The sequence below is a fragment of the Dreissena polymorpha genome, chromosome 6, assembly GCF_020536995.1.
Source record: "Dreissena polymorpha isolate Duluth1 chromosome 6, UMN_Dpol_1.0, whole genome shotgun sequence".
Taxonomy (NCBI): domain Eukaryota; kingdom Metazoa; phylum Mollusca; class Bivalvia; order Myida; family Dreissenidae; genus Dreissena; species Dreissena polymorpha.
The window spans coordinates 11,082,913-11,109,478 of record NC_068360.1 but is presented as its reverse complement, the minus strand read 5'-3'; the positions used below and the strand labels follow the sequence as shown (position 1 = coordinate 11,109,478).

General features: G+C 36.2%; 1 protein-coding gene across 2 annotated transcripts in view; it reads left to right on the top strand.

Annotated features, from left to right (window-relative positions):
• The first annotated feature begins 1,190 nt into the window (after nucleotides 1-1,190).
• The window catches only part of LOC127836682 (zinc metalloproteinase nas-15-like), a 34,986-nt gene continuing 9,610 nt past the window's right edge, over nucleotides 1,191-26,566 (top strand). Inside the window, exons 1-15 of one of the 2 annotated variants that reach the window (XM_052363375.1) lie at nucleotides 1,191-1,400; nucleotides 6,171-6,321; nucleotides 7,620-7,728; nucleotides 8,256-8,389; nucleotides 9,685-9,805; nucleotides 10,368-10,437; nucleotides 13,416-13,619; nucleotides 13,915-14,050; nucleotides 15,099-15,215; nucleotides 15,506-15,643; nucleotides 17,986-18,060; nucleotides 20,536-20,676; nucleotides 21,526-21,690; nucleotides 22,096-22,245; nucleotides 23,181-23,363. In XM_052363375.1, coding sequence (XP_052219335.1) covers nucleotides 1,359-1,400; nucleotides 6,171-6,321; nucleotides 7,620-7,728; nucleotides 8,256-8,389; nucleotides 9,685-9,805; nucleotides 10,368-10,437; nucleotides 13,416-13,619; nucleotides 13,915-14,050; nucleotides 15,099-15,215; nucleotides 15,506-15,643; nucleotides 17,986-18,060; nucleotides 20,536-20,676; nucleotides 21,526-21,690; nucleotides 22,096-22,245; nucleotides 23,181-23,363 — 1,936 coding nt within the window. In that variant the 5' untranslated portion in view covers nucleotides 1,191-1,358. The remainder of the gene's footprint in view (nucleotides 1,401-6,170; nucleotides 6,322-7,619; nucleotides 7,729-8,255; nucleotides 8,390-9,684; nucleotides 9,806-10,367; nucleotides 10,438-13,415; nucleotides 13,620-13,914; nucleotides 14,051-15,098; nucleotides 15,216-15,505; nucleotides 15,644-17,985; nucleotides 18,061-20,535; nucleotides 20,677-21,525; nucleotides 21,691-22,095; nucleotides 22,246-23,180; nucleotides 23,364-26,566) is intronic. The other variant, XM_052363376.1, reaches the window with a different exon arrangement.

Genomic DNA, 26,566 nt, shown 5'->3' with positions numbered 1-26,566 from the left:
GGTTATGAAAGCTTTTGTTTTCTCAATGCACTGTGGTTGCAATAGAAATGCAATAAACAGAAATACGGCGCGCCCGTTTAATTACTTCGATTCCAATCTCGCATACGATCGAGCCAGGTTATAACCAAATGAAAGTGACTAACATGTTCGGTGAAAGAGACAAACCAATTATATAAACCAATCCTATCATCGTCTTAAAAAGCATCATTTTGTAAACGGGATAGTTTGTTATACTACACGTCCGTAGCTCGAGCTTTCATTAAATGTATTGACATTATCAACATACATATAGCTGTCCTTGCTTCTAAATTCCTCCTCTTCCTCCTCCTCATGATCATGATCATCATCATGATCATGATCATCATCATCATCATCATCATCATCATCATCATCATCATCATCATCATCATAATCATGATCATCATGATCATCATGATCATCATGATCATCATGATCAAGATCATGATCATCATCATGATCATCATCATGATCATCATCATCATCATCATCATCATCATCATCGTCATCATCGTCATCATTGTCATCATCGTCATCATTGTCATCATCGCATCATCATCGTCATCATCGCCATCATCATCGTCATCATCAGCATCATCATCATCAGCATCATCATCATCATCATCATCATCATCATCATCATCATCATCATCATCATCATCATCATCATCATCATCATCATCATCATCATCATCATCATCATCATCATCATCATCATCATCATCATCATCATCATCATCATCATCATCATCACCATCATTATCATCATCATCATCATCATCATCATAAACAACAACAACAACAACTACAACAACAACACAAACATCATCATCATCATCATCGTAATAATCATCATCATCATCATCATTATCAACATAATCATCACACACCATGAAATCATAATGATGTTCTTCATAACCATAATGTCCTTTTCATCAGTATAGTGAGTATTATCATCGGAAGTAGCAGCAGCAGCAGCAGCACCATTTGTGTCGTCATCAGCTTCCTCATAACGGACTCATCAATATGAACAATATATGTAGAACTGTCCTGATCTCACAATTATCAATAAGTGGATACGTATATCAATCACCGCAGTCATTATTTCTATGGATATTGGTGCTACGCCTTTGAAGTGTTTACATACAGGTCTGGTTCCGTACTTAAACATCATGCTGAAGTCAGCCACCACTTAAGATAATGGATGTATAAAACAGACAGTGGCGTGAAATTTTCTGTGATAAAATAAATTGTTCGAACTATTACCTAACGTTTATGTGCTTCGCCAGGCAGCCTTCAATTATTGTTAACGCGAGGGAGTACGGGCTTCTATTATAAGCATGGAAGAAGTTATACGAACATGCCTAGGGATTATATTATGGGTAAGTGCTTTTTGCGGACTATAATTATTTTAATAATGATGTGTTTTTTTTCTCAAGGAACGAGTGTTAGCTTCTTTTTCGCTGAATTGAATGTGAATGCACGTTTCTTAAGTAATTGTCAACTGAGACATTCGTCATACTGCAATTGAATAATATTAATGTTTATATGAGACGCGTTCTGAGAAAACTGGGCTTAATGCTTGTGCGTAAAGTGTCGTCCCAGATTAGCCTGTCTAGTCCACACAGGCTAATCAGGGACGACACTTTCCGCTTTTATGGTATTTTTCGTTTAAAGAAAGTCTCTTCCACACTAAAATCCAGTTAAGGCGGAAAGTGTCGTCCCTGATTAGCCTGTGCGGACTGCTCCGGCTAATCTGGGATGACACTTTACGCATATGCATTATGCACAGTTTTCTCAGAACACGACACATATATGTATAAATATTATAAAGGCAACAATTATCGAACACCATATTGAAAACACGTACAAAAGGAGTCGTGAAACTATAGGTCAGTTATTCGTAAATTCGATTCACATTGTATTTTACACAGCGTATAGCTCTATGGTTCAAAAAGGTACAGACGAAGTATTAGCAGTTTTTTTTACATAATGAATCATGTTTAATACCAGATTTGTATTGGGCATTATTAAAAAAAAGCACTCAGTGGTACATTATATTCCGCGAAATGATTCTAACACTCTTTTCACGTTTTTTCGTTATAATATTTTACATATTAACATCATCCGATTGCCTTTCACGAATGCTCGAATTGACAATTTCTTAAACAAGTTGATAACAAACAATAACACGAAAACATGTACACAAATTATGTATACTGTTTATTTAAATTATACAATAACCATATATTCTTAGCGCTTCACATGCATCGCAGTGAAATTTAATTGATTAAAAAAAACTCATTTCGGTTAGCTATAACTCCTTTATCTGTTTCAATAACTTTCAAATGTCTCTACATTTCTACTTTTCGCGGTATTCAGTTAGTGAATACGTGTATAGGAGTTTCTCTATTTTGAATGCAGTGGTTCATATAAAATATGATATGTTCTTTTTGAGTCGTGGGTTCTTTTTGAGTCGTGGGTATGGTGATAGCGTAAAATCCTTTGATAAACATTTGAATATAATGCAGTTCGTTACGGAAAAAGTTTTGACACTGTCACCATCGTTTTGCTAGTCAAAAATCAACAAAACAGGTGTTCTTAAGTTACACAAAATCCAGAGTCAGGAGCTATGCTTTCCGCTAATGACACCGCAAACACGTGCTTGCGTGACTTAATAGGGGACAGGCTCGCTCCTGAACGGACTGGTCTAAAGCTACGCTTTTTCTGGTCTCTTTCAATTTCCTTATAATAATGTAACAATATGATAACTAATAAATATAGAGCCGACTACGGTTATAAACGGAATCAAACTGAATATCAATCTGCGAAGGTCAGGTTAAACATATCGTGTAATACTTCATCATGTTCATATAAATTAGGATGCTGTGTCATTCGTTGTACAAAACACTTTCACGTTTAATGAGGTCCGACACAATTTTAGTCTCGATAACCGGTTTTTGTTGAAGTAAGCATTTAATTGTTACAATACAGTTTTTTATCGCCAAGTGTCATACATTAGCGTTTCCGAAAACGCATAGCATATGTCAAGTGGGTTTTGCTATTGTTTTCAATCTGATAAGAAAGCCATTATAAGCAGTCCTTATTTTACGAAATTAAACACGCCACAGTTGACACAGGGGCCAATTATTTTAATCACATATGGTAAAAATCATACGAATACAATTGGTTGATTACGAGTCCTTTTATTCATATGTTTTCAGTTTGTGTAAAGATTTATTTAAATTCCATATTATGTGAAAATAAAGTCCGCATTCATCCAATAGATGGTCCTTTGTATTACTGTAATTTTATAGCAAAAACGTAAAAAGTTTACATGAGTTTAAAAACCTATACGCGCAAATCCTCCTTGCGATCATTGCAAGAAAGGAATTCGCAATACCTTTAAGATTTTTCGTCAAAAAAAAGCTTGACTTGTAGAAACAAATCACGTTCCACAAAACGCATGGTACAGTTGTGATAATAGACCTATCACAAATTTGCGCTACACTTTGGATAAAATTCCTTCCTTCAACAAACACTTTGCTTTTTAATGATATGTTAATTTAAATAATAACGGTCGATATAGTATTCTGTTAAAGTTTTTAAATGGGTCCTTTTTGTGACCGCATTTTAGACTTATTGTAATTTATTTAGAGATACATGCAAAATATCTTATATTATATCATCAAATAAGTGAACAGTGTTTGACAGAAGATCGCAAAGAAATGGCGGACCTCCGCCTTCCAGGTTTAGGAAAACCTACCGAGATAACTCATAAATCTTATCGTAATGCTGATGAAAACAAATAATTGTGTAGCAAAGAATGGTAACCTACTGGCACTATTTGCAGATAATGGCGCGTTAGAAGACGGTTGAACGCATGCGCGCATTAACCCTTTGAGCGCTGGAACCGGAATTTGAAGGCCTTTGCGAACAGTTTGGATCCAGATGAGACGCCACAAAACGTGGCGTCTCATCAGGATCCAAACTGTTTGCTATTCTGATAGTATTTTTTGAAAAAAAAAATCAAAGAAAATGCTAATTTTAGAAATTTAGCAGACATCATTTTAGCAGACGACATATTTCCCAGCATGCAAAGGTTTAATAGAAAATAGGACTCCCTGTAAATGAGAGTTTTGATAAAAATAAGAAGGTCTAATGCGCAAAGAAAACTTTGACCAAAGTGATCGAAAGTAAAAAATAAACACACATGTTATTATATATAGTCTTCTTTTTATGAACACGTGCATGCTAAGCGCAATGCCAAAACCTACAAGTTAAATTAATTTATTGACGTGTGGAAACAAACAAAAAACAACAACATGTGATTGCGACTTTAACAGAGTTACAAAACACATGAAGAAACCGAGTTTTAATGCGGAATACACAATTATGTTCACGGCGCAATTATTACTTTTTGAATGCTTGTTTCTCATTACATCTTTTCATCTTTACACTAACGATTTTATTTAACATCCGTGTGCATTTATGAAAAAAGGTTATCGTTGTATATTCTGTATAACGGAACAGGCGCGTTTTATCGCTTTGTTCAGGTATAAAATGAAGAAAGTTTGCACTTTTCATTTGTTATGGTAAAATATTACTAACAGAGTTGTTGCCCTTGTAATTTTAATCTTTCCTTACCTTACTGGCCTGATTTACATTCTAAAAAAAACACGGCTGAAATCACGCAGACTATAATACATTTGATGCTGCATGTAATCCCCGATAACAAAAGCCATGAACGCTGCTTCTGTTACGGAGCGTCTCGTGTATTTTTTACCAGACCAGCAGTTCATCTGCTGAGAACGGTCTGCTTTGTACGAAGACCCCATGCAATACATTTTTGCCGTGTTCTGAGAAAACTGGGCATAATGCATGTGCGTAAAGTGTGGTCCCAGATTAGCCTGTGCAGTCCGCACAGGCTAATCAGGGTCGACACTTTCCGCTTTTATGGTACATTTCGTTTAAAGGAAGTCCCTTCTTACCGAAAATCTTGTTAAGGCGTAAAGTGTCGTCCCAGATTAGCCTGTGCAGTCCGCACTTTACGCACATGCATTATGTCCAGTTTTCTCAGAACGCGATTCATTTGGCAAACAAGCGAAAACGTGAAGGCAATTCGAAGACAATACATACTAATACTTGTATAGCAAAAAGTGTAATAGGTACAATTGCAAACCACAGCTTGGTCGTGGGAACTAGAAGAACTCTCCATGATAACAAATCACATTTTAATGTGCGTTTTCAACGGCCGTAACGTGCTCGGTGTTCTTGCGGAACGGGAAAAACAGAGCAGAGTGGGAGAAATGTAAAATACGGAGAATTATTGCACACCTGGCATTTTTGCTTTTGTTTGCGTTGCCATTTTATTTCTCAGCTGTTTTAAGAGTACATTTACATGGAACGTTTAGTTCTGTGCTTGTATTCTGAGCAAAGTTGTTCTTTTCACCAAAGACTTTTTATACTGAATAATCAAACATGAATTTCAAAGAGATCAACGTCTTCATTGTTTTGAAATTAGTCTGTGTTTTGTCAGCTTTTTTTCATTTTCGACGTCAGCGGAAAATATTTAATGTTAAGGATCGCTGTTGAAGTTTCAGCTTAAAGTTTTTGTCATAATACATCCTGTTATACACCAATATTTTTTGCGCATTTCATGTCTTATACGGGAGTTTGGGTTTTGTTTGGGCGTCCAAGAGAAAACTTAGATTTTCAGCTGAATAGATCTCAATCTATTTCATATAGATATGTTTCTGAAGATCTATGGTATTTTAAAACGTCGCTTTTGATTGGTCAGGGATGTTGTGGTCAAGGTCGAGATAACTCGTTTTATAAGAAAAACATGGGTTCCGGCTAAATGACGATTTCGGATATTGAAATAAAATTTCATTCACATATACCTTATTTTAAAGTCTTTAATTTGAGTGCTTATGAGTAGTGTGGTGTACTTATAAGATTTGCTAACTATCCGAGACCTGTACATGAAATAACAAATTTAAATTATTTCAAATAAGGAAAACTTGGAGTGCATATGAGTTGCGTGTGGTCAAGCCGGTCATCTTTATTAAAAAACAACATTTCTGTTGAAAAACTAAATTTTCAACAAATTTGGTTTCAGATAATTTTCAAATTTCTGTTTCAATGTTCAGATGATTGTCACGTGTCGCCTAGCAACGGCGCAGTTGCTACTGGAGGAGTTGCAGCAGCTGAAGATTGAGCCGATGAACATGAACGGCACGGAGCCCTACACGGAGCTAACCATAGACCAGATCATCTCCCGGGCCAGCGGAGGCATCGAAAGTAAGGTCATTTGATATAAGTTAGCGTGGGTTTTGCTCATGTTTAGGCTTAAAATTACTTTTTTATAGATGTTCGTAATAAAATTATCATTGAACAAATTTACAAGCAAAATTGAAATATGTAGGAATAATATTTACACTAATAATAACAATTAGAAAGATAAAAGACATGCCCTAGGGTGCGAACACGGGTCCTTAAGAAACAGATGCTTACGCTCTATCACTATCGCACGTCGAATTCGAAATATAGTCTAAACGCTATCGTGATAATACACATTTTTGCTATATTATCGTTAAAAAGCGTTACAAACACCTTTTTTTCCCCATTTTGATTACAATTATGAATTAAAGAAAATACGATTTTCTCATTTTTATTAATGAAGAGTGCGATTTTTCTTGTTGAATATGTTATGAATCTATAACATTTTTTGTTTATTGTAATATCTCCCAACCATTCCTTTGCTATCACGTTGGAAAAAAAGACCCCTGCACGTATGATGTGGGTTCTTTTGTTTTGCAAGGTAAAGGCACATATCATATTAAGCAACTGCAAATATAGAATACTACCATTTTCTTTCTTTATTTGCAAATTTTAAAGGTAATGCTTAAAGTGTATTGTGTTACTTTTAGGTTGGTGTAGTCTTGTTTTAATTTTGTTGTTATACCCAGATTCCCGTGGTAATATTGTTACCGTTCCAGTACAATAAAATTGGTATATACAAGCGGTTTTGATAGTGTATGTTTCCGGCTTATCTATGCGATAATTGACAGTTGCACCTAAAGATACGTTTGGTAATGGTATATGTCAAATAATTCTGAATACAATGTGCATACATGAACATAATATTTTATAATTTGAAATTTTATTAGCCCGCAAACTTGGATATATACACGAGCGATTGCTTTCTGTGAATCCTATTCATTTTACCTCCCTCTACGTAAATTTCACCAAGGTGTACGTCTATTTCTGCTTGGACTCATACTTTATTAAGGAATTAAATGAGTCGCGTTATGGGGAAAACGGGATTTAATGCCAGTGCGTAAAGTGTTGTCCCAGATTAGCCGGTGCAATGCGCACATGCTATTGAGGGACGCCACTCTCCTTTTAATTTCGATGTTCGTTTAGAAAATACTTCCTTAACAGCGGAAAGTGTCTTCCAAGATTAGAATGTGCGGACTGCATATACTAATCTAGGACAATACGTTCAGCACGTGCATTAAGCCCTGTTTTTCGAGAACGAGTCTTCAATATATAAACAATGGTGATCCCTTTTAAGTGCAGGAGTACTTTCGCTTCAGTGGCTCAGAACCTGATGCTCACCGACGACGGCACGGTGCTGGCCGAGCTTGACATGCGCCTCACGCACGAGCAGTTCTATAACCTGTACGAAAACCCGGTCAATTACAAGTAGGTACATCGTGTGTGCACACCGGTCTCGTGGCAATGGACCTTAGGTTTTCTGAAAATTGTCCAATTCTTAACCCATTTATGCCTAGCGTCTAGAAAAAAGGCCTTGGCAAACAGCGCAGACCAAGATGAGACACCGCATGATGCGGCGTCTCACCAGGGTCGGCGCTGTTTGCTTAAAGGAATTTCTGTAAGAAATATTCTTAATATAGAAATAATTAACCAGACATCCCTAATGTTGGAAATGAATTGATCCAATTTAGAAGGATGGGAGAGTCCACTAGGCATAAATGGGTTAAACTACTTTCCTAAATGATCATTGATAACATACACATAAATAGCGTGCACTTAAGAATTATAACTATGTGTATAATACATCACTACATAATTCCTTTTTGCAATATTACATAATTTAACTTAAATGGCCACGGGAACTAATCCTGTGTCAACTGTGTTCGTTTAGACCTTATTTTTCAAAGTTAGCAGCTTTTATGCAGTATTTCTAATTGCCATTTTACCAAACACAGTGATACATTGCCGAGACGCAAGAGGTCAAAAACTGGCCGGAAATTGGAGAGGTCGAAGAGAAAGGCCATTCGTGACGTCATTCTGCGATGGCCCGAGGGCGTTGTCCCGTACAGATTCATAACTGAACATTTTAGTAAGAGCCTTACAGAGGCAAACATTTTTGGTCATCGATTTGTTTTAGATATCATCGTTATTAACCCATTTATGCCTAGAGTCTAGAAAAAAGGCCTTGGCAAACAGCGTAGACCCAGATGAGACGCCACATGATGCGTGCGGCGTCTCATCTGGATCTACGCTGTTTGCTTAAAGAAATTTCTGTAAGAAATATTATAAATATAGAAATAAATATACTAGACATCCCTAATTTTGGAAATAAATTGATCCACTTTAGAAGGATGGGAGAGTCCACTATGCATAAATGGGTTACTGACTAAACAGTCTAAGGTTTGAATATTGAGCAATTATAATCAAGGGGAAGTAGTTCCTATGGTTCGCTTCTACAACTTCGTACCTAATCCTAAGCGATTTCTCGATTATGGTATGTAAACCTTAACGTTAAAAATAATGATCGATTTTGAATTGTTTTGCAATAAATACGACGATTATGACGTCATTTGTTACCACATTTAACAACAACTTTTTTGTATCCAATGCATCAATATAAAGTATTCGGCTGATTTAAACTGCTAAAATAATACACAGTTTTGAGAGAACTCTTGGATATTGTTTGTTTTCATACTTTCCTTAAACCAGGCTTCAAAATGAATTGTCTGCAAGAGTGGTATTTAACTGATTTAACCCATTTATGCCTAGCGTCTAGAAAAAAGGCCTTGGCAAACAGCGTAGACCCAGATGAGACGCCGCATGATGCGGCGTCTCATCAGGGTCTGCGCTGTTTGCTTAAAGGAATTTCTGTAACAAATATTCCAAATATAGAAATAAATACACTAGACATTCCTAATTTTGGAAATAAATTGATCCAATTTAGAAGGATGGGAGAGTCCACTAGGCATAAATGGGTTAAAACATTATTTTCCCAAGGTTGTTTGTATGATTTGCAAGCTACTATTCATCAATGCATTACAAGAAAATCATGCACAACTTTTTACTGCTGAAATGACCATACCAGGAATGTTTTTTATTACCAAAATAGGGACGCAGTAACGAACTCATGCCTAAATAAAACACAAGTAGAGGTGAACAAGAATTTCTTTCCTGTAAATGTCTTCGGACTTTGTCCTATATGTTGTTCCTGGAATGTCTGTTTATATGCATTTCTTTGACATTTTCAAAAAGGACAAGTATTGCTTGGAGCAGTAGATGTCGTAGAGAAGTTTCAATCGAAAGTTCTATTTGAATTTCATATTTATAAGCTAACATTCCTCTCCGAAGAGAATTTTCATTATCAACCCCGTTGTTTGTTTGCAGCCGAAAAAGAGGAGTACATGATTCGCACCGCCATGACGGAATGGGAGAAGTACACGTGTCTTCGTTTCCGGCCCGCAATCAAGAGCGACCGGAATGTCGTGCGCTTTCAGAACGGCATGGGGTACGTATAAACCGGAACGAATCATCTGCCCGATCTTACCAGGGAATGATCGATTCAATTATGTTTTTGTTATATTAATTTTAAATGCGATTGTCAGAAGTTGTAAACCTGTAAAAAACGAAAGATGACACGTTGTTGAATTTTGTCACTCTTGACAGTGCGTTGAAAGGCAATACATCTGCACTAATAAACAATATACCGAGAAAAGTCTGAAGCTGTAGGGCCTTTCTAATCCTTTTAAGCATATAGTGTTAACAGTTAATTATGCTTATTCGACTAAATTCAGTTGTAAATAATGATTTTGAAAGGCGGTTGAATTCTTGCGCTTCTGAACTATATAATTTACGATACATTGAACATGTTTAATTGAACGATAGATATAATTGTTGATAAGTAGTCAATATTTAAGTATAATGTCTGTTTGAAGTTATTCGCATTTGGCTATTGTCATATGCTGATTTTTTAAAATTATTTTGTGATTGGATTTGACATTGCAATCAAATAATATGAATCCTAATGTTAAGGGTTTTTACTTCTACTTTTACCTTTTTTAAATTTCTAGTTGCAATTCTCAACTTGGTATGGTGGGTGGCGAGCAGCCACTGAATTTGGAGAAGAACGGCTGCAGATTTGTAAGTGGCACTTAACCTTGTAAACCTTCGAAATGTAATAATATAGTTTCAATAAAACGTTGTCAACATTATAGGGCATTTGTACTAATTGGCCAAACTTTCACAAAAGCTAAAAGTCAATGAAACTTCATTTTTTTTTTTTTTTTTCATTTTTAACTCGATTTTTCGAAGAAAAATGAGAGCTATACTACTCGCCCTGGCGTAGGCGTCGCCGTTGGTTTAAGTTTTTTATAAAGTCAAATAACTTTAACACTATCAAAAATAATTAACTCAATTTTGGAATACTTCTTTATGGCAACAAGACAATTATGTATGTCAAGTTGCATAACTCTGTCAGCATTATCTTTTAGAGTTATGCCACTTTTTATACTTAGAAAATTGAAAAATTGGTTTAGTTTTTTGTTTAGGTCCACTTTATTCTATTGCTTTTATACTTGCCCTGTGCAGGCAAAGTTATGTAACTCTGACTGGCATTTTGACAGAATTATGGCCCCTTTTATACTTAAAAAATTGAAAATTTTGTTAAGTTTTGTGTTTTGGTCCATTTTACTCCTAAAGTATCATAGCTATTGCTTTCAGATTTGGAACACTCGCTCACTATTATGAGGGGACTGTACAGGACAAGTTGCATAACTCTGGTTGACATTTTGACGCAATTATGGCCCTTTTTTGACTTAGTTACTTTGAATATTTTGTTAAATTTTGTGTTTAGATGCACTTTACTTCTTAAGTATCAAGGCTATTGCTTTCAAACTGCAAATACTTTCTTACTATCATGAGGGTACTTTACCTGGCAAGTTGAATTTGACCTTGACCTTCAAATGACCTTGAATTTCAATGTCAAATAAATAAATTTTACTTAAATTGCCATAACTTCTTTATTTAGGATCAGATTTGATTCATACTTTGACAAAACAACGCTTACCTAACATATCACAATGGACTCCACCCAAACCACCCCGAGGCCCCACCCCAGAATCCCCCCCATTCGTTTTAATTTTTTTTCATTTTTTTATGCCCCCGGTAGCAGTTGAACTGTCCGTCAGGCTGTGCATCCATCCGAAAACTTTAACATTGGCCATAACTTTTGCAATATTGAAGATAGCAACTTGATATTTGGCATGGATGTGTATCTCATGGAGCTGCACATTTTGAGGGGTGGAAGGTCAAGGTCGTCCTTCAAGGTCAAAGGTCAAATAAATGGCGTCTGTCCGTCCGTCCGAAACCTTTAAAATTGAAGATATCAACTGGATATTTGGCATGCTTGCGTATCTCATGGAGCTGCACATTTTGAGTGGTATAAGGTCATGGTCATCCTTCAATGTCAAAGGTCAATTTTGGCAATATTGAAAATTGCAACTTGATATTTGGCATGCATGTGTATGTGATACAGCTGCACATTTTGAGTGGTGAAAGGTTAAGGTCAAAGTCATACTTCAAGGTCAAAGGTCAAATATATGGCGTCTGTCCGTCCGTCCGTCCGTCCGAAAACTTAAACATTGGTCATAACTTTTGCAATATTGAAGATAGCAACTTGAGATTTAGCATGGATGTGTATCTCATGGATAAAAAAGACCGTCCAACCATCACACCCAAGCTATTGCTTTCAAACTTGAAATATAATCTTATTAGTTTGTTTTATGTCTTTACAAATGTTCAATAGATTGTGGAAAATATACTTGAACTCAGAATTGTCTAAAATGTACCACTTCTTTAAAACATAAGCGATTAATATGTTTCAATTATGGCCCTATTCCAGTTAGAATATGACTATATTACCTTGACCTTATTGAATATGAACAATTTCCCCTTTATACTGTTAAGCACTCGAAAAGTCGAGCGTGCTGTCTTCTTACAGCTCTTGTTTTTATAGTTGTCAACTGCATTCATTTGAAATCACGGCTGTCAGTCTACCGACTCAGGGATAGCACACTTTAGCGAGTAGCGGATAACAACCATACTATACTCAGAGTGAGGGGAAAATGGTCTAAGAAATTATTTGAGTCGCGTTCTGAGAAAACAGGGCATAATGAATGTGCGTAAAGTGTCGTCGCAGATTAGCCTGTGCAGTCCGCACAGGCTAATCAGGGACGACACTTTTCGCGTAAAACTAGATTTTCGGTAAAAAGTGACTTCCTTTAAACGAAAAATACCATTAAAGCGAAAAGAGTCGTCCCTGATTAGCCTGTGCGGACTGCACAGGCTACGGTAATCTGAGACGACACTTTACGCACATGCATTTTGCGAAATTTTCACAGAACAAGACACATTTCATTACCAATCCCCGCACAAGTTATGTGTCTGGGCCAGTTATCGAACCTGCAATCGTCGGATTTGTAGCTCAACGCATTACCAACGGAAATAGCCAGCCCGCAAAATGTTTATTAACATTTTGTACTTGTAAATAAGGTATACTGAAAGCAAAATGGAACGCCGAAATGGACACATGGAATTTTGTTTATGGGTGAACGATGTGTCCATGTGGCATATGAAACGATTTAAATATCCTTTTTGTGCATGTGTCGCGTATAACTGGAAAACTTCTTTTTATGCGTTTTTGGTGCATTTTTCCAACGATATTGGAGGTTGAAATCAAAAGTAGACTATAGCGTTTGGATCATTTTGAAGGCTGTTGTTTTTGACATTCTAAGCCTACCTTGATATCTTCACAACGATAGAGTAGACGCCTGTAAGTCTCTATTTATCAACGTTTAATCGACTTTATTTACCTGAATATTTTAATTTAAAAATTGTCCATACCCTGTTAAACGGATACTGATAGATTTCATTATCATTTTAGATTAAGGAAATAATGCTAAAACAGAATATGGCAAAAAAATGTTGGCAACGTTTCGAGATTGTGTTTGAAAGTTTGAAAAATTGTCACTCTGCGGAAGCTGAATTTGTATGAGAGACTCTCAGAAAGAATGAAATATCCGTATTCAAATAAGACACTTCACTCGTCCGCTGCATTTCAGAAAGGACTGTACTTGCACGAGATAGGGCACGCCATTGGTCTCGTGCACGAGCACCAGCTCCCCAACAGGGACCAGTACATCGAGATCCTCTACCAGAACGTGCAGCCGAGCATGCGCATCTGGTTCAATAAATATTCCGCACAGGAAGTGGACCAGCTGAAAGTGGACTATGAATATTCATCTGTGATGCATTATGGGATAACTGTGAGGGTTATTTTTAGATTAATATCTGCTCGAAGCTTTACAATTAATCTTCCATCGACAAAACATGTTTATAGTTTTATAGTTGTATACAGTTTTTGAAAATAATATCAGAATCTTCATCTCCGCAATTTAAGTCGTATATGCACTAAAAACTGTATTTCATGCGATATTGTTCTTTTCGAAGCAACCATAAATTGAGCTAATACAAATAATACTAACCGGGTTTCTAGTGTTTCAATAGCTTGTATTGAATTTTTCGCATGTTACTTTGTAAGATATTTTTGTATTGCTGCAGGCGTTTTCATCGGATGGTAAATCGCAAACTATTAAAGCTCTGCACCCCGATAAGGAAAGCTCCATTGGTCGCGTGTACCGGAAGGAACTATCTTTTACTGACGTCAAGATAGTCAACCTCATGTATCAATGCGCAAGTAAGTTATGTTCAACGATATTTTTGTTTTAAGAATCCGCGAGAAAATAAAATTGGTTTGATGTTTATTACATATTTTCCGTTCTAAGTGTAAAATTGATTTAATATGCGTCAGTCGTTTTATGGAACTTTTTTGTGAAGATTGCTCACTGTGTAAACGAAATATATAGGCGACTTAATACAACGGGATAGGAACACTGGCATATTGATAAATAAAAATATAGTGGATAGCAGCATTTTAAAACTTAACAATAATATTCGAACGGAAATGTAAACCCAAAATTTATTAAATATTCTTTGTGGTCGATCACGGATTACATAGAATGTGATTTTTTTAATTTATTATTTAGTCAGCACATTACAACAAAAAATCCGCTTTTGCGTAACCTTAGCCTGGGGTCGACAAGTACTACTAACTTGACTAATTTTCCCTAAACGTTAAAGTGGCCGCAATCAGAATGCCTACATATTAACCACTCTCACTCCAAGTGGCCGCAATCAGAATGCCTACATATAAAATACTCTCACTCAATGCCTACATATTAACCACTCTCACTCAATGCCTACATATTAACCACTCTCACTCCAAGTGGCCGCAATCAGAAGGCCTAAATATTAACCACTCTCACTCAATGCCTACATATTAACCACTCTCACTCAATGCCTACATATTAACCACTCTCACTCAATACCTACATAATAACCACTCTCACTCCAAGTGGCCGCAATCAGAATGCCTACATATTAACCACTCTCACTCAATGCCTACATATTAACCACTTTCACTCAATGCCTACATAATAACCACTCTCACTCCAAGTGGCCGCAATCAGAATGCCTACATATTAACCACTCTCACTTAATGCCTACATATTAACCACTCTCACTCAATGCCTACATATTAACCACTCTCACTCAATGCCTACATATTAACCACTCTCACTCCAAGCGGCCGCAATCAGAATGCCTACATATTAACCACTCTCACTCAATGCCTACATATTAACCACTCTCACTCAATGCCTACATATTAACCACTCTCACTCCAGAACAATGTGACAGCTCCATTGTCTGTAACAACGGTGGCTACGTGGACCAGAATTGCAAGTGCATCTGTCCCGATGGCTCCGACTCCTGCTCCAAGGCCAAACAAGACGACAAAGATGGTACGAGTCCTGCAACCTGTATCGACATATGTTTCATTATTATGTACTTAATCACGTTTGCATGTGCAATCTATACTTGGAATGTAATTTAAGTTATTTCTTGAACCCGGTTCAATCATTCTTAATGAATTATAATGTTATAGGTAAAACACTATACCAATGGAGAGCAAAAGACGTTTATCCGCAAAGCAAGTACATAACATTTCACAAATTGATCTCATGGTTTTAGGCGAGTACTTCAATTCTAAAGAATTCCTATAAGAGACAATGGCATTGTTCTCGTTCTCTAGGCGAGTGCTTTAACGCCCATGAGAGTTGGCAATGTGCCGTGTGGGCGAACCAGGGCGAGTGCCAGCGGAACCCCCGGTTCATGCTGGAGAGCTGCAAGAAGGCGTGTAGGCTATGTGGCAACGAGAAACCTGACAACGGTAATGATTGTGTTATAGTTATTAAGAAGGCTTTCGCGAATAGTTTACGTTTTGTTATCTCTATTATATGCAATATTAATTTATATTAAATAATATTGCTAATTTTGTCCATTGACTAAGTCCGTTTAAATATTTTATTCGTTTGATGCGTCTCATTAAATATTTAATCTTACCCTATACCGACGTATAAGCCACAACTTTTCCTTTTAATCAGACCAACAAATAGGTTATCAGCGTGTCCCACATGGAAACACTGATTATGTAAGCCTATGGTTCTTTACGACGACGTCATTTTATTTCATTTTCTATGGAAGCATATATGGTACACCCTGATGCTGTGATAATGGCAACATTTTATGACGGCATGATATGAAAAAGGTGTCATGACGTAAAAAATAACTCATCGTGTCGACTAAAATTATAATGGCAAGTCATTTTCACAAGAGCATGACGCCAACAATTATGTTGATGTGTCGACTTAGATCATGTAGACCGAATATTTTTTCGGAAAAAGCCGGAAACATTTACGTCGAGACTTTAACTTAATGTCGTTATGGCGAGTACAATTAAGTGGGAAAAAGCTGCAATACTATGTCGAAATATCATGTTATTTCACAGTAAGTCGATATAAATAAATCCGGCATTACCATATTATTGGGGTCTACCATATACGCTTCCGTAATTTTCAGCCCCAGCTTTTTCTAATGGTTTGAAAAACCTTGAATATTTGTCGCGTACACATACTCATGCTAAATTATTGCATTTCCACAACGCTGACATGATGTTGTCTCATTTTCAGGCCTACATATTGTTGTTGGTTTATTTATAACTATGATTATGATGTCATTTAGTTAAATTTGCAGGCTCACATTTGTATTTGTGTTTTTGATATTCAACCAGTATTATCACGCAATTTTGTCGTTTTATTTCCGAATAGGCATTTTTTCTCGTAAGCTCACCCGAACACAACGTTCTAATGGTGAGCTATTAAGAAACCGTGATGGACGTCGTCCCTTATAACGGCCATGCATGCACGAGCGCGTGCGTCCGTCAGCATTTCCTTCAAACAATATCTCCTCCTAAACCGCTGGGCAGGCTTTGACGAAACATCTCTGTAGTTGACATTAACTGGTCCTCTATGAAAATGGTTTAATTGAGCCTTGTTCTGAGAAAACTGGGCTTAATACATGGGCGTAAACTGTTATCCCAGGTTAGCCTGTGCAGTCCGCACAGGCTAATCAGGGACGACACTTTCCGCCTAAACTTGATTTTCGGTAAGGAGGGACTTCCTTGAAACTAAAAATACAATAAAAGCGGAAAGTGTCGTCCCTTATTAGCATGTGCGGACTGCACAGGCTAATCTAGGACGACACTTTACGCACATGCATTATGCCCAGTTTTCTCAGAACACGACTTAATTCATTCCGGTCTGTTGATAAATTAAGCTACAGGGCCCTACAAGTTTTTTTAAAGAAAACATTAAAACGAGGTCTCCTCTGAAAGCTCAACGCCCACATTACATACTTGATTAGAAGCGTCGTTTTTTGGTCTTCTAGATGGTTTGTTCAAATATTTGCCTTATGATCAAAACTTGCTCCGCGACGAGGGTCTCCAGTTTTGCATATACTCATGTAAGCTATACAGTTTAAAAACTTCTTGTCTGAAACCGGGAAGCAAAAGGCTAACGTATTTGGTATAAAACATCATTTAAAGGCTCTCTAAAATTATGCCAACGGAGTCAAAACTGTCCCTGCCCCGGGGTTCATCAGTTTTAGTAATCATAAAAATCTTTTTATGTGAAACATCAAAACCCAAGGCATTCATATTTGACAAGTAGCCTATCCTAGAGGTTCTTTATAAAGATTGTTCACATAATGCCCTTGTGGTTAAAAAATTGGCATCTGGGACCATATATTTAAATAATATAAAATAAATACCTTTAAACATCACATTGTCTACAACCAAAAAGTTTAATGTTTGGCATGTAGCAGAATATTGAGTTCCTCTATAGAGTTTGTTAAAAGTATGCCCCTTGGGTTAAAAATTGCTCCGCTCTGGGGTCACCAGTTTTGCATCGACTTAGGAAAAACGTTCACAATCTTCTTGTCTGATACCGCAATGCCAAAGGCTTTCATAATTGGTGTGTTACATCATCTAGTCATACTCAACAAAGTTCCTTCAAAGAATGCCACTGGGGTAAAACTGGAAACGGCACCGGTTTTACATAGAATTATATAGAGGATACCTTTTAAAACCAAACGCTTTCCTAACTGGTATGAGCGTTAAAGGATCCTCCTGATTCGGTTGACCACTAATATGACGCCATCGCGTCTGATTTTCAGGCCCACACATTGCCCTCTGGACATGGCAGTGGTTATGTAGATTTGCGAACATATGTCCACAGAACTGGACAGTAGGTGAATACATGCACCACATCCCATGTAGAATACTAATCACCAACTAAAGCGAATGTGAAATACATGCGCCACATCCCGTGTAGGATACTAATCACCAACTTAAAGCGAATGTTGCACTTTGAAAAAAGTTGTTTTTTTACTAATAAATGCTTCATGTTTGTCAAAAATGCACTGTAGATTTAGGCTTTCCCAACATAGCACACCTTATAAGCACCCTAACCCTGGATATTACTGTATAGATAATTGTGAGTATGCCCACACGGTCGGCATCTTTAGAATTTCCAATTCTATTTTCACATGATATGTGACTGTACCCATGTTATTCAGACGCGACCTAGTTTACATTCAAAGTGCCCGCTTACATGCTTGCACCTAACTTAGCTTTAGAAAATCCCGATACCAGGGTGTAGGATCAACGAAGTTTTCAAGGGTTTACACACGGGCTGGACAGAATGTAAACACATCGTTAAGCTTATTATTTTTTTAAATATCTAAAGTTATTAAAATACATTTGAAAAATTCTTTAGTGCATAACAGACAGTTTTTCCTGCAATTTGTTCCGATATCCAAAGGTATAAGAATCCTTGAATACGTATGAAATCAGTGACAAAATTTCACGTTGCGTGAAGCAGAACAATGCAGTACACATATATTTTTTGAACAAGAACACAAGCTTATTAAATACAGTAATTCTATTGTATTTTGCATTGCAATAACCGGCCTAAAGATCTGTTTTTTAAGCACTAGTTGAAATTCTTATGAGAAATTGATTTAACAAGTTATTTGAAAAAAAGCACCAGTTACCGATGTGTTTACATCCATTAACGTTTACTTAAGAACCCAACAAAGTCGCGTGATCCTGCACCCTGATTCATATTAAATGTTTACGTTACTTACATCTGGCAGCAATATGTAGTGACAAGCCTATTTCACGTCACTCATTAAAATTGATAATAATATATAACATTTTCAATTTATTTCAAATAATTGAATGTATTACCTTAAGTTACTTTAAATATAACATTGTAGTCAGTAGATGCATTCTTTAGAAATTATTTCACATATACCTGTTGAAAGTTGTTACATACGATACTGCTGACCATGTGAGTCGCATTCTGAGAAAACTGGGAATAATGCATCTGCGTAAAGTGTCGTCCCAGATTAGCCTGTGCAGTCCGCACAAACTAATCAGGGACGATACTTTCCGCTTTTATGACATTTTTCGTTTACATGAAGTCTCTTTTTCGCAAAAATCCTATATAGGCGGAAAGTGTCGTCCCTGATTAGCCTGTGCGGACTGCACAGGCTAATCTGGGTCGACACTTTACGCACCTGCATTATGCCAAGTTTTCTCAGAACGCGACTCATTTAAAACTCGTTCACACAGCAGCTGATGTGAAACTCGAGCAATTCAAAATGGTGTTCAATATAAAAATTTGTAACTCGAGTAACATTATCTTGATAAAAATGTTTGTTCCATCGGCTATGTAATTTTAAGGAGAATCACACGCTTCTTCTACAAAACAAGACCACTAATGCAATATATAACTGACATTAATAAATCTTGTGTTAACGCATTGGGGCTTTTATCGGTTCCTCATTAATGAAGATTTTACTAAAACGTATCCTTCCAATAGCAACAGTTAGTCTTTCTATTCAGATGTATTTAAGATTATGAATGGAATCAACCCAGTTTTTTTGCAATTGTATCAAATATCTCATGTTATTAAACTAACCAAGTTTAAGTGCGCTTTCCCAAACTAGATCTAGACTAACCATCAGCTATGCTACTAATATTTATATTGCAATTGGCATGTTTCGGATAAACAATATAGATAAGATGTGTTATTATACCTAAACTTTATTTCTTTCCATTCGAAATATGAGAACACTTATTCCATTAAAGACGGTACATGTATTTGTGTTTTCATCTTGTATAAAATATAGAAGTTAAATCGAACGTGTTTAAAAGTGATGAATAACTATCACAGTATCTAAACTTACAAAAATATGGTCCATATTGGCCTTCATGTTTACTTTAGATTCTAAAGTAAACACGAAGACCAATATGGATCATATTTTCGCAAGTAAACTTCTGGATAATGTCACATTCAATTCCAGTATTAAACCGATACCTGCACCTTAAGTTATATTATGTTTGAGAATCGTTGTCGTTGGAAGTCGTTAAAAAGGAAGGAGCAGATCTGCGCATAACTAAATAACTTTTGATTTTCAGAATTGAACGAATCTTTATTTCATTATATAATTAATTCGTTTTCATTACATCTATTGAATTGAACATTTGTACTTTAAGTTATGCTCACCTTTCATATTAATATAATTGCAATAAATGAAATCTTTAAATTGACATCAATACCGCAGTCTTATCGGTCGGTATTGTGCGTATCAGTGACACTTTAATACCCGGCACATACTGTCTGTGGTAATGACCTCATACATCTATCTGTCCAACAGCGACATGCAAAGACAATTACGAGAGCTCCAAGTGCGACGTGTGGAAGGAGCACGGTGAGTGCATCGTCAACAGCGAATGGATGCACAAGCACTGCAAAAAGACGTGCAACGCATGCGCAAACTCGGGACCGGACCCGGATGGTAGGTTACCGAATACTTAACTACTCAATAAGTCATTTGTATTGCTTGTTTTTATGGATTTGATTTGATTTTTTAAATAAGGCGTTTATATTACACACTGGTATTGCACGATTTTTACAGCACGAAAGTTTAAAAAAAATATATTTGATGTTAATTTGATATTTAAAAAACAAACATTAATTAATCCTGGACGAATTTGAAAATCTAGAGAATATTCTGGATAGGAATTTGAAAGAAGTGAAAGACTTGAATACTGAAAAAAGAAAAACACGCCTTTCGATTGAGTTTTAGTGGACCGAACGACCAAATATCTGAGCAATCATATTACCGTTCCGTAATTGGTATCCGCATATCATTGCTACCTTTAAATGTGATTCGGCGGCGTGTGTTACTTCAGAAGTAATTCGTGTCCGTTATAGTTTGTTGCCGAATAAACTTCCGGCCGTGGGTTATTCGACAATAAACTATAACGTACACTTATTATTTCGATTCTGACACGGTTTTTACCAAAGATTTATAAAATGTATCTTATTTTTCTTCTGTACTATTTTATGTGAAGTTTCGCCCATAAAAATAACTTTCGGCTGTTCTGTCGATCAGATCCGACTTTCAGTAATAAAATACCGGATTATTATGCTGTTAGAAAATGTATCGGCATGTTATGTTTAGTTACAGCGCGTGCTTTCAGTGTATAAGCTCCGTCCATAATTATTGCAGAATAACCCAGACGATTTTCTTCTTTGTTTATATGAAATTTTGCACGTGCCGTGTTAGAATAATGGACAAATCTAAGCTGACTTGTCGGCACCTTAAGTGAACACTTTATGATTGAGTCTTAATCTATTGCAGTGAACTGCTCAAACAAGCACCCAAAGGCGGAGGAGTGCGAGAAATGGGCGGCGGAAGGGGAGTGCCAGATAAACCGAGTCTGGATGCCCGAGAACTGCCGGAAGTCTTGTCACATGTGCGGTAAAAGCGTCGTCGTCATCACAACCACACCCGAACCTGATTACAGTAGGTTAAAAAGCGTTGGTTTATATCCATAACGCCCCTTAATTTAGTCATAATTTATACATTGTGTATTTGCAAGTCGTTTTAAGAATCAATTTTTTTTAAATATAAATGTATTGTGTCCAATTGAACGAAACATAGTAAGTTAAACGTTACAGTGTATCGAAAAACATATGATATGTACTAGAATATAAATAAATGATTATACGTAAATGATACATGCACATATTTTTTGCAGTAAGCTAACATCGAAACAATTGCTTAAAAAACATATGCACAACTTTAGAATTGAACTATTTTCGTTTCATAACCCTTACAAGAAATCACTGTCCATCACTGGGTATATTTTGATTTGTAATAAACACGCGTTTTTCTCTCAATATTTCACGTTCAAAAATATGTTGATAGACGGCGAATGTGAAAACATCCACAACACTCTTGAGTGCGACAAGTGGGCGCGCACCGACGAGTGCTCGCTGAACCCTGATTGGATGATCCCTAACTGCCGGAAGTCCTGTAAGAAGTGCGAGGGAAATGACGGCGGTGGGGGAGCACAAGGTATTGTATGTCTTAGTTTGTTTGTGGTTATATTTTAAAAGAACCACGACATAGTGTGTTTTTGATTTATATTTATTCTGAAAGAACATCTATTTTCATACAATTCTGCGGATTGATGATATATAGAGAATAATCATACTTGCTTGCTTTCGGGGCATTACGCAAAACATTTTTTTGCTGTAAAATGAGAACATAAATATTTGCACGCGTGCTGGGGTTCAGTTTTTCACTTACTTATACTTTATTTTACTGCGTTACACCGAAAGCAAATTCATCTCTTTTGTATGCCTTTTAGTTTTACTGACATAATGTTTCGTTTTAAGATGTTTTATACATGTACTATTTCGTCAGTTACGCGTCATTGACGGTTAACCAATTACAGTATATGCTCTGTGGATTTTGCAATTAATATGTACGGTGTACCACTGGCTCTGTAGAGACATAACTGTTTTCATAAAATCAAACAATTACAATCACATTCAGCTATTAACATGTCATCCACAGTCAGCAAAGTCAGAAAATTTGGGAAAAAACAATCGGCAATTATGTTCAATTAAGCATTACTAAGTGTTAAACATATACCATACTATACTTGAATGTGTTATCGTACCAGCCAAGATAGGCCGCCAACGATAAGTCACGTGTATGTAACCTCTTTGGTATATCGCATAGGTAATTTAAGAATGACGTAAATATATTTTTTCATTATGTCCCCAAGAAATTAGAGCCCGTCAATTCATCAATAAACAAACTTCTTATACATATCGCACAACTAATATTCCAAACACACGGGACAAGTTGAACGCAAACATTTTATCAAGAAGCTAGGCATACGAAAACAAAAGAGGACAAAACCATCATGAATACATTTGTAACAATGACGACAGTCTTACACAATACTTGTAATGTTATTGATCATGATGTGTTTTTATCAGAGTGCAAGAACACGTGGGACGACGTTCAATGCACGGGTTGGGCGCGAGACCAAGAGTGCATGAAGAACAGCGTCTGGATGCACCGGAACTGCCAAAAGGCTTGCACGAAATGCACACCAGACGGCTCGACTACCGATAGACAAAATGAGCAGACAACAACACAACCGCGCATCACAACGCCAGGTACGTTATTGAGAAAAAAGCTTGCATAATAAATATTAACGATAGCTTTGTTTGTTCCTAGTTTAAAAGTCATTGACCCCCAAACGGTGTAGGACATGTAGAAAGTGTAAATGGGGTGGACAATATAAATTGATTATAAGCTTTCATTGTTAAATACATATATAATATTTCACAAATTTCCACATTTCAATGTTTACGAAATTTGCATTTAAGCGTTAAATTATATGACATAATAAATAATCCAAATACAATTCGGGAATCGCGTAAGAATACCGCAGGATAATTTATAAGTAGTTACACACGTGTATATCGTTTCATGACATTTTAAACGCATTCTCATCTAGTAACAATCAACACACATGTATGTCCCGTGCATATTGCAAAACAAGTGTCCGCATGCGGTTCATATACAGTGGGGTTAGGGATTTTGTTCCGCAAATAAGGGGTTGCTTAGGGATGAATATTTTTGGGGATTAATCTCTAACAATCCCTTTTTTGAGGGATTAATCCCTAACAATCCCTTCTGGAGTTTTTAGGGATTTTTTTGGTTGAAAACGGATTATTTGGGATTGTTAGGGCTGAATAGTGATGCTAGCACTCTGCGCATGCGTACGGGTTAAAAGGCGGAGTTTAGAATGTGAGCTTTTGCTAGGACTGCGCATGCGTTGGGCTGAAAATGCAGAGTTATTATCGCGAGCTGTAACTTTCGGACCATTGGAAAGTATCTGGAATTCTCGCAACGAAATCGAGATCAATATCACGTGACATCAATCGAGCAGCCGCAAGTCTCACTCTGTTATCTGGCGTTATCACTCGCTACTGCAGCGTGTCTGCCCGTTTGATTCCAATACACAAAATTTCATCACTTCGCATAATTGACCTTATCGCGATGACGTCACAAAAGGGGCAGTCCCTTAGCGACGGTGAAAACAATGCCCTAGATACGGTCGATTTACTACGCTGATTGAGCACCTCTGCTGATATTTCGTCAATTGCATTCCTATTGGGAAGTCGATAGGTAATTAAATGTCCTGTAATTGGTGTTTAAAATGTCTTTTGACTATTATGAAGGGTTAGATTGCACTTCGAAAGCCCGATATGATCAGAAAATAAAACTAATTGGACTTAATGAATGTCCGTACAAATTGCAAGCTGGATGTTCGAAAAATGACCCGACCAAGTGGGCGACGATCGAGTACGGCGACATTCATGATTAACTTTCTCACTGAGACACCGGGTAAATTCGTTTATTCTGTAATAATGGGAGTATCCTTGTAGATGTTGATGTAATGAGTATTGTCGTTCTTTTCAAGGTTCATTCATCTTCGAACATTATAATTATATTTCTACTATGTCAATTTATCATGCTAATGTGAAGCTGTAAAATACGTAGGGACATCTGGTACATGACTTACTGAAAGCCTTAGTTGTGTTCATTGTAATGAGTACGAGTGACAAATATTAAAATTAACACACATATATCTGTATAAATATTTGTTTTTCAAACATTATTTACCCCCGTTGCTGTCAAACGTAATTTCTTTTTTATGATGTCGATCGTTTATTGTCGTAACATTAAATCTTAATACGGAATGACGTCTTTTTAATTAACTGATACACGCTAAATACATTACTTTTTTTTACGTAAGTTTTATAATTATTAAATACTTTAATAAATTAATCGGGCTTGTATCTTTAGGGTGTAAATTTCAAATTGGACATGATTTTATATTTGACCATATGTCACATATCTAATTTAAGCAACTGTTAAGTACATCGGCGTTAATTATTCATCCAAATGACTGCTTAATACTACCAGAAAGAGGAGACATGGTGGCATCTATCGTGTTAAATGACACTGTCTGGACCACCCAGTGTGGTTTATGACACCTTCTTGTCAGTTAAGTTTGGACAATATTTGATCAAAACGAGATAATCGGATTATGCAAAACAAAGGGGCAATTAAACACCAGAATACAAAAGCTTACACGATTTTAAGACTGATGCAAAGAATCAAATGAAAAATATTGCATTTAATTTAATAAAATGTTTATTTAAGGTGTCGACGTGTTTTATAAAGCAACTGTATATTCAATTATTTCGGCATTAAAAATTTGGCTTAAATGACTGCTCAGTATAATAAGAGATGACATAGAGGTATCATAAATTATGTTTAATGACCACATGTGGTTTATGCAGAGCCCCAAGTATAGGTCCCCAGCTGGCTTTATGACACCGTGTTTTCTTTGTCTGGACAGTATCCGATCATAACAAGATAATCGGTTTGTGATGAAGAAAGGGGCATTCAAATGCCTAACATGCGGAAACAAAGTGTTGAAATTGGTGTGAAATTAAATAAAAACAATAACATTTATCATGAGAATTTATTTAATACGTAACAAGGTAATAAGGTAACAAATATAGAGGTTCAAATCAGCTATACTATATGGTGCATATATTTAACATTTATTGGTTGTTTGTTTTCATCCTTATTTGTGTTCGTTCATTAAATTAAATTAATTATGAAAGAATTTCTATTTCTGGGTATTTTTATTCTAAAAAATGGTCGCGAAGATGTGCTTTAACTTAAGAAAATTGCGAGCAGTGTTAACTATTTCAATGCAAATAAAATGGCGACAGCGCTTTTGTTTTCACCGTCGTCAAGGGGCATGTCACTCTAACTGACGCAAGTGCCCGGATGTTGCGATAAGGTCAATATAACTGAAAACATTTTAAAATTGAAAAAGTTTTGATATTCATAGCAGCGTTGACAAATTAAACGTGATTTTAAAATAAAACATAATAGATTGAAAGACATATGAGTCTTTGAACCAATAATAAGTAATGAAACGTCAAAATGTTATTTTATGCCGAGTAATCATTTTTAACAGTACACCTTTCAATGCTGTAAACTTAATTATTTCTGTCTGGAAATAATGAACTAAGCATAAGTATAAAAGTGATTTCAAAATATACAGTCTATAACTTTAATTTTAATATTTTTGCGGGTATTATAAATATACAGTCTATAACTTTAATTTTAATATTTTTGCGGGTATTATACTTTGAGAGATTATCGGCCGAGTTAGACTATTTAAAAGCATATAATTACTTCTGATGTACCTATCATTTTTAAGGTAATATAAAATGTACAATACTAAGATTTTTATTTTTATTTTAACGTGAACAGTCTCGGAGATATT